The sequence below is a fragment of the Hemicordylus capensis genome, chromosome 6, assembly GCF_027244095.1.
Source record: "Hemicordylus capensis ecotype Gifberg chromosome 6, rHemCap1.1.pri, whole genome shotgun sequence".
Lineage (NCBI taxonomy): Eukaryota > Metazoa > Chordata > Lepidosauria > Squamata > Cordylidae > Hemicordylus > Hemicordylus capensis.
Window position 1 is genome coordinate 57,237,189 of NC_069662.1, and position 16,317 is coordinate 57,253,505.

Below are 16,317 nucleotides of genomic sequence, written 5' to 3' on the forward strand. Positions count from 1 at the left end.
TAACCCTGCAAGGACTTTTTCATAGGCCTCACTCTTCAAACTAATGTCAACTTCTAATTTCCTCAGATAAAAACATCAATATTGCACAACTCCAATGTATTGTGGTATTTTTTGGCACAACTGGGCGAGATGCCACTGTCTTATTCCATACCTGATAATCTTGATCATCAATCCCAAACCTTTCCCGTAGATTTCGGAATACCAGCGGACAATATTCCTTAAATTTGAAACGACTTGGCAGGTTCTCCCTAGAAGAAGATATAGAGAAGCTGTTTTTCAATATTAAGGTGTTATTAGGCTTTAAATATTTGATTAAAACTCTTTCCATATATTACATTTTTTTGTAATATGCCCAAGCTTTTTTGTTTTTAAAAGTACACCTAAAAAATGTAAAGTATCCATGTGACACACTGGAATTTGAAAACATGGTATCTCATACAGGTGCATTCAGGTGCAGGGATTGCAAATGCTGCCAAGTGTACAATTGGAAGGAAGCTTGGATTTCTGATTGTTTATAAAGTGCCTAAAATTTCTAGATGCTATACAAAAATCCACACACTACATAGGCCCTGCTCACATGCTTACAAGCCAAGAATCAAGACAAGATACATTAGGGAGGAAGGGAAAGCAAAAGGAAAAGGGCAGGAAAGTTTATTCGGAAGACACAGGGAAACAGATGTGCTTTAAGGAGGTGTCTGTAAAAACAGGGAGTTGAATGAAAGGATGTTCTAGTGATTATGGAGCTAGCCACAAGGGGACATAGAGGCAGGTGGGGAAAAGAGATGGTAATTTTAGGCTGAACAAGACTACCGGTTAATGGTAGAGTGACAAGGCCACGGAGGAATGTATAAAGAAGAGCAAGACTATGGAGGCATTTGAAAGGACTAAAGCCTTGGAAATGAAAGCGAGATGTGAGAGGAAGACAGTGACAATAACAGTACAAAAGTGTAACACGGCTGAAACAACGAACATAAAATATCAAATGAGAACCAGCATCATGGGCAGACTGAAGAGAGTTAAGGGTTGATCAACAAGAACAACACTACAATAACCATGTTATAACAGTGAGAGAATGAACCAACATTTTGTTAGCATCCACAGATAAGAAAGAAAGAATTCTAGATACATTATCAATCAGATGAAAATAACCAAACTTGGCCACTGTTGCTGTGTAATGTGCGAAAACGGTCCCCTCAGGATTCAGATACAAAACTAAGCTGGAACTCAAGAGGCAGAAGATGGAAGATGGTGTGGAGGAAGGAAGCTGGAAAGAGACTCCTTCAAGAAACCAAGGCTGAGGAAGGTGGGGCCTGCCTGCCACTTTCTCCCCAGTATCCACATTCTTCTTCAGAGGAAGGGGCTAGATCATAAGGTAAGCTGTATTCCTGTTTCTTAGCCTTCCCTCAGGGGTCAAGGCTAATTAAAGGGTGAGGAATAGACAGGGGAGCTGTTCCGGGCAAAATGAGTGGCACAGAAGCAGGAGAAAAGGGCCAAGACTAGAATACAAGCAAGGTGGGAGAAGCATAAAGGCATGAAGAAAGACCTATTTGCAAGCATACAGGGAACAGCAAAACAAGTGACAGGAAATGAGAATGAAAATCTCTTTCTCTTGGTTCAACAATATAGGATTCCCAATCAGACAGAATCCTTCAGAAAACGCCCCTAAAAGGTGATTTGCTAATTATTGCAGCTGCTTCAAATAACCACTGGCATGTACACATATGTTGCTCAAATAGCCATCTTGGATGAAGAGCTCTATGTAGTTCAACAGTTTTACCAGCCAATATATATATTAAAAAGACAGTGCAACTATTTCCTGGGTTCAATACAGCTGAACAAAAATATATGGGAAAAAAGTTCTTCTCCCTGAATTACAGCTGAAGTGGTGGGTAGTCCCTTCCTTCCATTTTTCCATTTGTTCTGATGAATAATTTAGTCACAACTGCACAATCAATTTTAAGAAGTCAATATATTGTTACTGTTTAAAAACAACACAAACTACTTAAAGAGGTTCTCTGGTTTCAATACAGCTCTCCAAGGGCAGAGAACAGGATTATTGCCAAGCTAAGCTTGAGCCAGAGAGATAAGAATTGTGTGTTGCAAATGGGAAAAGTGCTTATGTATACAGTCGTCTTGCCCAGTTAAGTGATAGATTTAAATTGGTGAATTTTGGAGAAAATGTGTAGCACACAATGCAAAAGTCTTCCCAAATCCAGAGAACCAAATCCCATTTCTGAGGGAAATTAATTTGTATTCATTGGACACATACACAGTACATTAAGCATGATATCTGATGAAAACCTGTTGAAATCTAGAGGCAAATGCGGGTTACATTTATCCTCACAGAATTAAACACTCCGTTAGGATTTTGCAAATTGTTACCTGGAAACAAACCATAAAGTTGCCAACACTCATGGTCCTAACTTACATGGAAGGTTATTAGAATTTAGGCATTTGAGAGCAAGGAAACACTGAAGAAAATGGAAGCAGGGGCTTCAAAGGGACAGAGGGGGCAGAAGAAAGAAGGATGCTCTTAAAGGCAATCTTGCAGGCAAGTTTACTAGCCCCACAAGAAGCTTTACTAGCCTGCCCCACTCATGCTTATGTTTGTCATATCAACAAAGTACAGAGAATTAAGAGTCTCCCAGTTATCAAAACCGCTTCTACCTGGTTGCCTGGAGATGATTTTGACTTGTGACAGGCAAGTGTCTATTTACAAGTCTGCTTCAAGATACGGTGGGGATGGGCTTCTGCAAACATACAAACCATTCTCTAGGTTCAACCCAGTATCAGTGATCAACATGACTGGGCACCTGTGAAGGCCCCCCCGTCAACCAGAGATGTTGGAATGATCTCTCATTTCCCAGTTGAAGAGATGTCCAGCAGCAGACGAGTGCAATTCTCACTTGGTCCATTTGGCTTTAGCCAGGACCAACCTTCTTGTTGGTACAGTGGGGTGAGGAGGAGAAGGAAGACCAGTAGGAAAAGCAGCAGTCACTGTAGCCAGAACTGCAATAGAAGGGGTGCGTGTGCATGTGATGCAGAAAGGGGACTGCTGTCAACCGAGTCACAAAAGCCTGGATCCAGCCTTGTTCTACAGAAACATGCACTGAATGTTGGAGCAGCTCAGCCTTTTCCCCAGTGCTGCACGTAGGTGAGCAAATCTTGCCCTCCTGCCTGCTTTGAGGATTTTTCTCAGCCCACCTTCTTTGGCTTCAGGCTCCACTTGCTAGCCAGTCATTTCCCCCAGCTAGAATTCCATATCTCCTGATCTTCTGCCAGCTTGAAATTCCCAGGTTTATCAAGAGGTAACATCTTTTTTTATTTAGCATTGTATCACCAATACCAAAAGCAGCAACCAAATCAGCAAACAAGAATATAAATTTTCACAAAAAAGCAGATGAAAAATAAATGTCTAAAACCATAAAACTCAGAAATACTTTTTCAAAAAGAGGAAATGAACCAAAGCTCAGAGGCACTGCAAAAGAATCAGCATAAACCCAAAGTCCAAAAAGCTATCAGCTAGCTTTAAAAATTTCCTGAACTGCCAAGCTGCCAAATGCCAAGAGGGAAGTGGCCAGGCACACCTCTAGTGGAAGCATATGCTAAAAGTGTGATACTGTTACATGAGGAGGCAGCCCTGTCACTCTGTGCTCTCTTACTGTATTTATACCTGAATCCAAGACTAGTTTTCCACCCAGGTTCTTTGATGTTATAAATCAGGGTGGGGGTGGTATCTTAAATTCAGAGTCCTCTTCTTTTCAGGTATATACAAGTTTTTAAAGTTTTTAAAGGGGGCGGTCTCCCCTCTGTAAAGGCTGGGTAAGAAGTGTGCTATTGAGTCAGTGTCGACTCCTGGTGCCCATAGATCCCTGTGGTTGTCTTTGGTAGAATATAGAATGGGTTTACCATTGCCATCTCCAGCGCAGGATGAGATGATACCTTTCAGCATCTTCCTATATCGTTGCTGCTCGATATAGATGTTTCCCATAGTCTGGGAAACATACTAGCAGGATTCAAACCAGCAACCTCTGGCTTGCTAATCAGATCATTTCCCTGCTGCGCCATTATGCTGGGACAGAGCAATATTTCCCCTGCAGATCTAAGGAGATGAGTAGTCATGAAGGGCTTCAAAGGTCTTCAGCAGGACATCAGACTGGGCCTGGAACCATTGAGTTAGCCTGTGTAGTTGGGCCTAGGAATTATTGTTCCTGTAAGTTCCTATCAAGCCACCTAATGGCGCAGTGGGGAAATGCTTGACTAACAAGCAGAAGGTTGCTGGTTCAAATCCTCACTGGTACGACACACACTTGATCTTAGCCAAAAGGCCGAGAAGCTGCTACTATATCGGGCAGCAGCGATATAGGAAGATGCTGAAAGGCATCATCTCAATACTGCGCAGGAGGCGGCAATGGTAAACCCTTCCTGTATTCTACCAAAAGAAAACCACAGGGCTCTGTGGGCGCCAGGAGTCGAAACTGACTTGACGGCAGACTTTACCTTTTACTTTAAGTTCCTATCAGTTTTTGGCAAGAGCTACAGCTTCTGAGCCCTATTCATGTTTGGGCAGAGTTTAGAGCTCACAGTGGGACACCTGGACAATTGTACATTGGAGCTGCTATTTCACACACACACCTGGTCAGTTACACCTCCATATTACACCGACTCCTTTGAAAAGTTTCAAGTTTTTTAATATACTGAAGTACCAGCTAGTGGAGGAGGGAATAATCTTTAAATCAAAAGTTATGTTCATTACTCACTTGTTGAAAAGATGATTGTCCACCTTAATCTTGCTGTAGGCCTTAAAGTCATCTGGCATTAGCATAACTGGGACAGGGACATTACTCAACTCATTAATCTGAAAAAGAAACACAAAATCTAATCAGGCCACGGGGCGGAGGGAGGGGGAATGAGAAAACCAGCTGCCTTGTTGTCATTTGTGGCCACATAGCCAATAAACCCCATTAAACTTTCATTGGCAGTTTCAGCACAAAGTAGATACTGCAGCTGCATATGCCAGAAAATAAAAAATTATCCGACCACATCGAAAGTACAATACAACACAGAAAACTATTCTGCATTTGAGTGAGAGCACACAGTCCTAAGGCTGGAGCTGGTCTTGCATTGGAAAGTGCTGGGATTGGTCTCATCTCTGTCATGGACTCACGGTGATCTCTCAGCCTCAGTACGCTATCTGTAACATGGAACAGCATTAAGGGCTGTCAGCAGTCCAAGCTACAAAAATTAAGATGTTGTACTCAGGCACTCAGAACTCGGTGCCAAGAAAAATTAAATGTATAAATTATGCAAATGTCTATCTCCTTTCTTATTTGGCATGCAGTAATTTATTCTGGATTTAATTGCCATAAGGCAAGAGCGTTAAAGGTTTGCACCTGACCTCTGGGAATCTGATTCAGCCACCCTTCTGGCTTTTTTTACATTTCAGCAAGCATTGCCCACACAGTTGCAAACATCTCTGCAACCATAAAGGCTAGAAGCTTGCTTTTATTTTTTAAGAGAAAGCAGAGATTCTCAATCTGTACTTTCTTCTGTGCTGCCACAGAACTGTGGTATACACACAGCACCAACAATGTGTGAGCTCAGAGCTGCTTTGGGGGCAAAAAATTTATTATTTGTTATATGCCTTTATCATTTAAGTACTACAGAAAGTTAAAAACCAAAACATTAAGTTCTGGCCAAAAGTTTTCAATTTAGAAGCTTAGAAAAATATTGCAAAAAGTATTATAAGCTGAAAATACTATATGAAATACTATGGTGTCTAAGAAAAAACAAACAAACCCCTGTCATTCTAGCAGGAGAGAACCCCACAACTATAGCTGCTTTTTACAACCCCATATTAATGTGCTTTAATAGCGGGATGAAGGTGGAGCACAGTTGCTCTCTCGATAAAAAATAGAGACATAGTTCATAGGGTAGGAGCCAAATGTAAAATAGGGTCAGAATATTTCATGTCCAGCTGTATACATATGGAAGTTTGAAAATTACTCAGGAGAAACTGGCTGAGGTTCAGACATCACATTAAACCAACCAATGGTTTACCACCAAGCACTCTCCCCTCTTCTTCATGTACATGGGGAGGGAATTGGCCATTTTTGTTCTGCTCTTAAAACAAACCAGGATTTGCCATAGCATCGTAACCTGGTGAACCGTGGTGTGTTCTAATCAGAGTTATTATCACATTTAAATCCATCAAACCAGGATTCTGGCTTGTTCGCAAACTATGGTTACAGCAAGCTGGGATTTGCCAGATTTGGTTGCAAGAGCAAATCTTAGTTTATATAAACTGTTTATATGCCTACAATTAATTTATATAATTTATAATTAATTTATTAATAATGCCTATAATTCCTTAATCTGGAAGCAAAGTTGCAAATTTCTTCCTCACAGGTCCAACGCAAGAGCGGGGGGAAAGAGTGTGCAAGCCAAATGGCTCGTGATAATAATGCTCAGTCATGGTATAATGTGATATCTGAACCCAGCCACTCTTTCACACAGTACAGATGAAGCAAGGGACTCCTCATGAGGAAATTTCTACAAATGGTGTATAAAAGGTGAAAGAATAATCACACTTGGGAACCTCAAAACATATATTCAAAGAATCTTTGGCTGCATGGACTAGATATTGCCCATCCCTGATGGTATTATTATCATAGGCATTGCATATGGCACTGTGGACATTTCCACGGACATGAAATTTCTTCACGTAGAGAACCAGCTCGCTGAAAACTGGTCTGTACACATTCTGAGAAGAACTGTGCTTCATGTCTGACTCAGACATGTTTGTACATTTTACTTCTGTTAAGAATTCCACATAAACAATGTATTATATTTTGCTTCTAAGGCAACCCAATTTGTAGAGTAGAGCCTAGTATGAAGATTCTATGAAGGGAGCCAGTGTGGTACAGTGGTTATAGCGCTGGACTAGGACTGGGGAGACCTGAATTCTAATCTCTATTCAGCTATGAAACTAACTGGGAGACTACCTAATTGGGTGACTCTGGCTAGTCATGTATCTCTCAGCCTAACCTACCACATAGGGTTGTTGTGAGGATAAATATAACCATGTACATCACTCTAGGCTCCTTGGAGGAAGAGCAGGATATAAATGTAAAATAACCAAAAATTCTCATCTTCAGGTTCCATTGTGTGTCCATGCATATTTGGACCTATACTCATACACACACTAGTTTTTCCTTGGTATCTCTCTCCCCACAGAAGATAGAGTTTAATCTACAGAACCATACTGAAAGAATCTCTCTTCATAACCATTCCAAGTCTATCTGGTCAAGAGGTTGTGTTACATTTGAAAGGGATGTCCGCAATGCTGGTGAAAACACCATCAGTTATGAGATTTGTCTGGCTCATGCAGCAAAGATTACTTGGGAAGGTATGTTTGAATATCCCAGCTCTGAGGGTTCTTTCACCACAAAGATGCAGCTCTGCACATTTACTCATGAGTTCAGTGGGGCTTAACTGCTCCATCTGGGCTGTTTGAGGTGTGTCTCCCAGGTGATCTGCAACCATCCTTATGCATTATGCACAGAACTTTCACCAGTAATATGCAGCTGGAAGTGAATTTGTGTTGTTGTTTTTACACTAAGCTCCTGCACTATCACTTATGCAGGGGTGGTGTGGGAGAGGTGCTTGCATATTTTCTGGATCCCAGAACAATGGGGCAGACATCTTCCTTGCAACAGCTGGTAAGCCCAGTTAATACTCTCTTCTAATGCCCCACCTTCCCCTCTGCCCGGTCAGGGATGGGACTGGACTTTCTGGCTAATTATGATACTTCTGGGAGTCCACCATTCCTGTCCACTGACGCCTTGGATATAGCCCAGGCATCCTACTGGATCTTTACTTGCTGTTGATGTTGAGGATGATGTTGCTGCTCATGAAAGAGAGAGGAGACAATCAGTGCTGCATGGGGCCTCCTTAATCAAAGGGAGGTGGATGCATCCAATGCGGTGGTTTAATTTTTCAAGGCCCTCCACACCCCTTCTTTCAGTATTATACAATGCCCTGGCACACAGTTTGGGCATCAATGCCATGCTGAACTCAACCAGCACTCACAGAATTAAAGTTTCAAAATACCATCTGTTGTAAGGTGGGATCATCCACTCCCTACCCTGGGTTAGCTACTGAAATCCTGCCACGATGTGCCACAGAGAGCAGGAGAACTGCAGAAACTGATGCCTGCAGAGCAAGTCACCAGGTGGCTCAAGTGAGCAAGCTAAGTCTCACACCACAGGGAAAGCAAAAACAAAAACCCTCAAATTGATGGTGGGGAGGCATCCATCCCAATCTTTCAGCTTCAGCTCCCTAGCTGAAACATGAAGATAATATGACATGCATACTTTTGTTGGGTTGTTGTAAGGGCTACATCAAGACAATGTATGTGAAGAGCTTTGCAAAGTCAAACATCACTATACAAATGCTAAGTATTACAAGATCAGCGACTCATACAGAAATGCAACGGGCAGCCTCTGAAAGCAAGTACCTCATCTCCAATGGAAATGAATGAATGAACTTATTATAACTGATGCCTAATTATAACTTATAATTATAATTATAAGTTATAATTATAGCTTATTACCTATAACAGAGGTAAAGCTAGAACAGTAAAGACTGCAGTGAGCAACTTCCTCTGTTGGTGGCTACTCCAGGCTCACAGCCTTTAATTATTTACATCTGTTTTTAATGGCACACTGACAGTTCTCATGGCACACAATTTAGGAATGACTGCCCTCAGCTCATCACCACACATACATTTGGTACACTATTGGACCAAAGCTCATCACCACAGAGCCCTGTTGGACCAAGCTACAGGTACATCTAGTCTAGCATACTTTACTTGACAGCAGACAGTCCAGACACTTCCGGGAAGCCACAAACATGAAATCAATGGCCCCTCTCTGCAATCATCCCTCATTTAGATAAGTGGCTTTGGTTTTTTAACTTTTATAATAAGGGTACAACACTATATAAAAGCAGCATGTGCCACTGAGTGAGAAGGGGACCTCAAAAATAGTAAGAGCATTTATTTGTTTGGATCAAAAGGGTTCTGGAGGCACTATGTTCTCGTGAGAACAATACTTGGAAAGTCACTGAGGAAGACTACGAGTTGAAATGCCTCTGACTTTATAAAGATCTATAAGGACTCAATATCATCTGGAATCACAAGACTACATGATCCAGTCATCATATGGCTGAGTACTTTTTACAATATTTGAACCAAGTACCTAATCAGCATATGTATAATGACTTTTAGTGTATTATGACTTTTAAAACAATCCTTAACAATTTTGTACAATATTATTAATCTTTATTATTACAATACCTATATTATCATCTTTTGTAGTTTACATATTATTAATCTAGGACCAAATTGCAGTTTTTCCTGAACTTGTATATTGCTTTGGTCCACTTCTGTCATCATGCAGAACAGTTCAGTAGTAACTGCCAAGGCTGCTTGCTAGCTAATTCATTGCAAGCAAGTCTCAGTCATTCAATGGGACGAGTTGTAACCTCATTCCTGAACAAGAAGAGTCAATATTCCACAAAGGATGGAGACAACACAGCTGTTTTTGGCAGCATTAGCAGCTGGTAGTGGTGGATGTGAGACTTGGTTTGAATCTCAAAAAGCCCACTCTTGGTTGTAAATAGCAATTAGCATTAACACAAGTAAACGGGAGGTGAACAAAACAAATCCATGCAATGTGTTTGACCCACAAGTGCCAAACGGCTGAGAAAAATCTATCTTTCTAAGAACAGGTGAATTGCTATTCTAAGTCAAACTGAAGAGAGATGGTGTTCAGTACTCTTTCTCTGACAGAGGCCATTCAGATGTCTCCAGGCACCACAGAACCAAGGCATGAAGGCAACAGCCCTGCGCTGTTTATCCCGAGCGTCTGTCAACTAGAGGTATCCTGCCTCTGAACGTGGAGAGTCCGGTTAGTCTGGGCTTGAGAAACCCCAGCCACCAGGAAGCAATGGCACCTATGCACTTAACTGTGGTGCCTAGATTAGGATATTCAGAGGTAGAGTTATTTAATAAAAATCTTCATTTGACCCAGGCAGCCCTGATTCTGTTCTAAGTATGTTATTTGTAAAGGAGATGAACACCGGTGGATTAACCGAGAGGTAGTAGAGGCGACTGCCTATGGCAGCAAAATTCCCCCAGCGTGCACAGAAAGGCCTCAAACTGGGCGATTACATTCATTTGGGAGGTGGGCAGGTTTGGGTTAGGAAGGGTATCACCACTCTCTTGGTGCTGTACACCCACAAATTTGTCTTGCCCTGACCCACCACCGTCATATTTTGGGTGGTGGGCTGGCAGGTGCGAGGGAGCTCTTGCTGTTGCGCTCCTGCGTGGCGGCAGTTTTATACATTTAAAAAAATTGATTTGAACTCCCCCGTCCTCCCTTCCTTGCTGCTGGGGCAGCAAATCTTTGGCCGCCTACAGGCGGCAAAGAGCTTAATCCACCCCTGGGGATGAAGAGAAGCCCATTTACTCCCACCCTTTGCAATGTCCATCACTAAGCCTGGTAATTTTGTTAAGTGTCCATTGTCTTGCTCCCACATTTTTGGGCTGGCTCCTAGATCCAAATAAAATTTGTCAAGGCCTGCATTTAGCTATTACGGCCAACAGCTACTGGTAAACTTGTTCTCTGTTAATGGACCTGGTCATTTTTTTTTAAAAGTAACTCATGCTAGGGGGTCATAATCTCCTGTGACAAGAACTCCCACAGGTGAATTATGTGGTCCCTCTGGTCACTTGAAATCTACCTCCAATCATTCCATTTTTTAATTTTATTTACATGATGAATTGTTTGTATTTCTTTGTATATTGGTCTATGACCGTAATAAAGTTCTGTTCTGTACCTCGCAATCACTTTTGCTGAATTGTCTTAAGTTATTTATCTATTTACTATACTTGTCTGAGCTTTCTTAAAACTTCAAGGCAAGATACAAAAATTAAGTGAAAAAGCATTAAAATGGTCAGCAGAAATTAATCTAAAAAGCTATAGTGAATATATAGGAATTCACTATATCTTATTTCTCTACTCAGTTCACCAATCTCCATATAGGAAGTCCAGGTCTCCCTTGCCCTCCAGACTTATTGCCACAGCTCACTACTCAATTAGTTCTGCTCATTACCACATTTTGTCTCAGAGCAATCAAGGTGTAAGTTGCCAGGGAGCAACTTTACCGTAGGGGCCAACTTCCTACTTCATTTCTAAGCTGAAGGGCAGCTTAGGACACTGGAGGTCTACTACATTTAGAAGGCAGGGTGATTCCATCAAGTCTACGAAACACTGCAGGGTCTGTTCACATGAGGCATGTCATGTCTGTCACCAAAAAGGGACAGATTTTGAGAAGGGGGGATATTTGGCTTTCATGCCTTGCATATGGTGCAAATATTTACTAGCAACAGTTGAGTAATCAGCCCAAGTGGTATATTTTGTGTTTGCATGCGTGCTCTCACTCACACTTTTTACAGGCCAGAGCAAAGAGACATACTGAAAGTCCCTGCCCTACAGAAAGAGAGGGCTGCTTCTACTCATTAAGTTTGCAAGAGTTGATCATTAATGTGTTTAGGGGATGTCACAATTTCCTCAACAGCTTTTAACAACAAAAGTTGTAAGAATTATTGAGTATATATACACACACACATAAATATGTATATAGCATTCATATAGTACTCTGCTACATATGGAAAACTTTACAATCTTATCTACCCAACCAGTCCTCTAAAGCACCAATTATTAATATTTTTGGTATATAGAAAGGTAACAGGCTGCGATACAGTGACCTGGTTCCAGGCAAAAGAATGAGCCATGTGGGATTTGAAGCCAGGTTCAATGGTACCACTCAGAAGAAAGGAACCATTCAACATAACCGAATGACAAAAATTGGCACGGTCGGTGGTGGGGGTGTTGCACGGGGTTGGCAAAATCACAAGTGGCTGCAAGAAATCTGAAAAATATTTCCAATCTCATCAACAATCAACTCGGAAAAGGAGGAGAGAAGAGACAGATACAGTCCAGCTCCCCAGGTTCCAGCTGAGGTTCAGCTCTTCCCCCAGCTGCCACCACAGAGCTACCAGGATCATCTTGCTCCGAGGGAAGTGGGGACAGGCACAGCTTGCTTACCTGATTTAAGAGTACAACATGTCAAGATCTAGCTCTTAAGAGCCTTTTTGTTCTTGCTGTATAGCTATTGATGCTTTTTGTTTTAATGCTTTTATGTAAACCACTTTGGAAGGTTTGCCTGAAAAGCAGTATGCAAATTCCAAAAATAAATGTGTTTGTTTTAAACCATGTACATCTAAATCCAAATTCACCGTGACAAAGAATATGTATTTGTAGAAACAGATTTATTTTTGTCTAACATACTTCAACTGACATATATGAACTAACAGAACTGGGATTTTTTTTTGCTCCTTTAATAACAGATGAGAAGGGTCAGCAGTGAGCTTTCGCCTTCAGCATCTTCACAAGCTCTTTACTGCTGTACGGAAGAGTCCTAAGGTAAATTGGAGAGGCAGAATTATCCCTGCCTATTAGGTTCTTGCCCCCATCATGGATGAAAGACAGAAAGGCTATGCACACAAACACCAGGCAGGTGGGCGGGGGGGGGAAGCTGTGCCATACTTACCTCCCCACCAGATGATCCAAGTCAGTGGGATGCTTGGAGCAGTGTGGATCTGCGGAGGCCGGGACAATGCAAGCCAGCCTCCAGATATCCCACAATGCACCGCAGAAGTGCAATGCATTGGGGGGGATCCCCTAGGAGTTGGGCACTCTAGTTGTTCAATTCTGCATGTACTCAGGCAGCATGCAGCCCAAGCACTCACACAGCCCCTGCGCTGGGGTTAAGGGAGCACTTGCACCCTTAACCCTGGCTAAAGGCTGGGGTTAAAAGTCGGGTAAGGCTAGGGGGGAATGCCAGGCTCAGGAGCAATCCCAACACTGCACATGAGCAGCCTAGCCCAGGCTGGGCCGTCCTAGCCTGGGCTAGGCTGCTCATGTGAATAACCTTAAGAGTGTACAAAGAAGCCCTCTAGAGCAGGAATTCTCAACGTCAGGTCCCCAGATGTTACGGGACTTCAGCTCTCATAATCCCCAGCCCCAGTGGCCTTTGGTTGGGGATTATGGGAGTTGAAGTCCAATAACATCTGGGGACCCAACGTTGAGAATCTCTGCTCTAGAGCAGTGTTCTTCACTGCAAGACCCAGGAGCCAGTCGCAGCTCCCATCAACTCAAAATGCGGCTTCCTGGCTAATAGTATATTAGCCGTGTGTGAAGCTTTGGCCAAAGCCAAATACTCTGCACAGCACACAATACACACACACACACACACACCCATCTGCCCCGGCACCACACAGAGGTATCTGTTCCAACAATGTTCTGCTGGTGCGTGCCAGAGAGGTTCTTTTAAGGGAAATTGAGCCCTCTCGAGCCCTAGCCATCTTAGAAGGGGTACACAGAGCACTGGGAAGAGCAGTCCTTCCCAGCACTTTCCCCATAGAGCTCAGTGGAGACTACACTTGGGGACTACACTTCTCATTGCTCCGTGCATGCTTTCCAAGATGGTGCCGGGGCTCAAGAGGGCTCAGTTCTCTTAAAAGAACCCCACTGGCGATGGGCAGGGCACAGCACTGTACGGAGATCAGCACAGTAGGAAATGGCTCTTGCACTGAAGGTTTCGTTTTCTAGCCAAAGTGGCCCCTCTTGAAAAACAGTGAAGACTACTGCTCTAGGGGCTCATACCCACATTCACTTAACACGGAGTTTTTACCTCTTCACACATTTTAACAACCCTCTCCATACACTATCAGATCATTTTGAAGGATAGATTACTCTTTCATTTTTTCATGCTTTGACATAGAAAGGACTTTTCCAAGTCCATGTTAGCAACAGAACCTGTAGAGATTGGTTATTCAGAGTTTATTTAGCCAGAAATGTGATTTTACACATTTGCCATAAGAAAAGGGATCATTCAGCACAGGGTGTACGTCTTCAAATGAGGATGGGTGGGTGCTATATTCTTTGTCTTTTGCCATATGTGCAAATGAAGGAGGTGGAAGTAGGGAGATGTCTATATTTGTGCATCTCTTGCTCACCGTGTGGTTGACTCCCCACATGAGGACGCTCAGGAGCGGCTCTGAGGCTCGGAAAAGCTTCACTTTCTGGCAGACGAAATGCTTCTTCTTTGTCTTGGTCTTGGAAGCATTGAGTGCCGTGCCAAGGGCTGCGCCAACGCTCCCTGCTGCTGTGCCCCCAGTACAGTTCGAGGCCATGGCAGCAAGAGGGCCCTCTGTATGTCCGGCTTGGGGAAAATTCTTTCTCCTAGCAGCTGGGCCTTTGCATGGTATCACCTGTGCAATCCTCTCCCACTCAAGCCACCATGCTCACCAAAAATAAGTCCAAATTTCCGTCTCTCCAGGACTCACCTGGAGTAGTCCCACAAGGCCACCCACTTCTTAATGCTGTTGCTCAATACGATATAGCCCCTGTTGTAGCTCAAAATGGCACCACTTGCTCCACATGCTGGTATAGCCTAGCACGCCCCGAACAGCACCATTAGACCGAGTGCTCTCATCCACTCAGGTGTCAGCTAAGGTTTATACCTCCTCAGCATCCAAAGTGGTATCCACTACACACTTCCCCACTGTTGAACGCAGTGGCATCACCAGTAATAGGGTCCTCACTAATACCACATGGATTCTACCTCACCCACCCACAATAGGTCACCAACAGAGTCGCTGGTACCTCCTCAACTACCCCTATCGCCCCTCCAGTGATACTACCTAGCCCCTCCCTCCTACACGTATGATGGTAACGCTCTAATCTGACCGGGGGTACTAGTGACACCCCCCCAAAACCCCCACTAATGGTACCATCCACACTCCACCCGTCGCTAGTTGATGGCACCTCCTATCCTTCCCACCTCCTCAGCAGTATCACCTGAATATCAACACCCCTCATTCAAAACGGTACCACCCACATACGCACGCACACCCCTTCCCCTCCGTACAGTCAGTGGTTCAGCTCAAACAACTAGGCACCGCATCATCCCCCCCTTCCTTTCGTAAATGGTTGGGTCCGAGCCGCACCCCCTGTCAGCTGCCAAGTAGTACCGTCTGCCTTACCCCCCGAACTGAACCTAACCTCACTCGTCCTTTATCGTCACCAGAGGATAGTTTCGTCCGCTGCCAATACGTCTCCCCGCCCCGCCTACCCCCCGCACTTCCCTCTCGGTGGTTTGCTCCACCGCGGAACGAGCTCCCAGCTCGGCTCTGCGCTAAGGAGGCGCCAAGATGGCGGCGATCAGAGGGAGGGGGCGGAGCGGGATGTACCATTTCTGCTTGAAGCTACTGTAAAAACCGTTAAGTTAGCAGACATATATTTAGCTTTTGTAAGCAAAAAGTCTAGTTCGGCTACTCTAGAAAAGAGAATGTAGCCATCGAAGCCCGATGTTATTCCCTCCACCACCACAATTTTTCTTTCAGTAATGGAACATCCCCTAAAAGAAAGTGACATAGCAGACAGGACCACACCTCTTGGTTTTACTGCCGTAGTAGCCAATCAACAGCGAGGCACCTGGAATTATGAATGGGGGATTACGATAGTACGTCACACAGGCGGTCTGTTTTTTCAGACAGCGCCACTTCTGGTTGGAGTGAAATTCAGCGCAAAAAAAAAAGTAGCAATTCTTTTAAAAGTGCGTCTAACCATGTGCAGACCACCTTTTAAAAAGGTGAAGTGTGCCATCAAGTCGATTTTGACTCCTGGCGCCCACAGAGCCTTGTGGTTTTCTTTGGTAGAATACAGGAGGGGTTTACCATTGCCTCCTCCAGTGCAGTATGAGATGCTGCCTTTCAGTATCTTCCTGTATTGCTGCTGCAGGATATAGGTGTGGGAAACATACCAGTGGGGATTCAAACCGACAACCTTCTGCTTGTTAGTCGAGCATTTCCCAGCTGTGCCACTTAAGGTGACAGAGCACCTTTTACTCATGGTTAAGTGATTTATTAGCTAAATCACCAAACATGCTAAATTTGGGTGAGCGTGAACTTCAGTATCACTTATTGCAGAACTCAAGTATTATCCTCCCTTTTGCTTCCACCCATGTAGGATGGAAAACAGAGAATCCTACCATACAATGAAGCCAGGAGTAAAGGGGTGACCACATCTAAGTGCCAACAAACACTACCCTGATGTACATATCAAATTATACATGAAATTATTCTTTTTAAATGGGCTGCTGTTCACCGAGTCTTCGGCACAGAAA

At 43.5% G+C, this 16,317-nt stretch overlaps 1 protein-coding gene across 2 annotated transcripts in view; it reads right to left on the minus strand.

Moving 5' to 3' along the window:
• Positions 1–15,321, minus strand: part of PIP4K2B (phosphatidylinositol-5-phosphate 4-kinase type 2 beta) — a 40,445-nt gene extending 25,124 nt beyond the window's left edge. Inside the window, exons 1-3 of one of the 2 annotated variants that reach the window (XM_053261027.1) lie at positions 14,147–15,321; positions 4,761–4,858; positions 152–248 (exon numbers count right to left, since the gene is read on the minus strand). In XM_053261027.1, the coding sequence (XP_053117002.1) occupies positions 152–248; positions 4,761–4,858; positions 14,147–14,323 (372 nt within the window). In that variant the 5' untranslated portion in view covers positions 14,324–15,321. The remainder of the gene's footprint in view (positions 1–151; positions 249–4,760; positions 4,859–14,146) is intronic. The other variant, XM_053261026.1, reaches the window with a different exon arrangement.
• Positions 15,322–16,317: the final 996 nt, after the last annotated feature.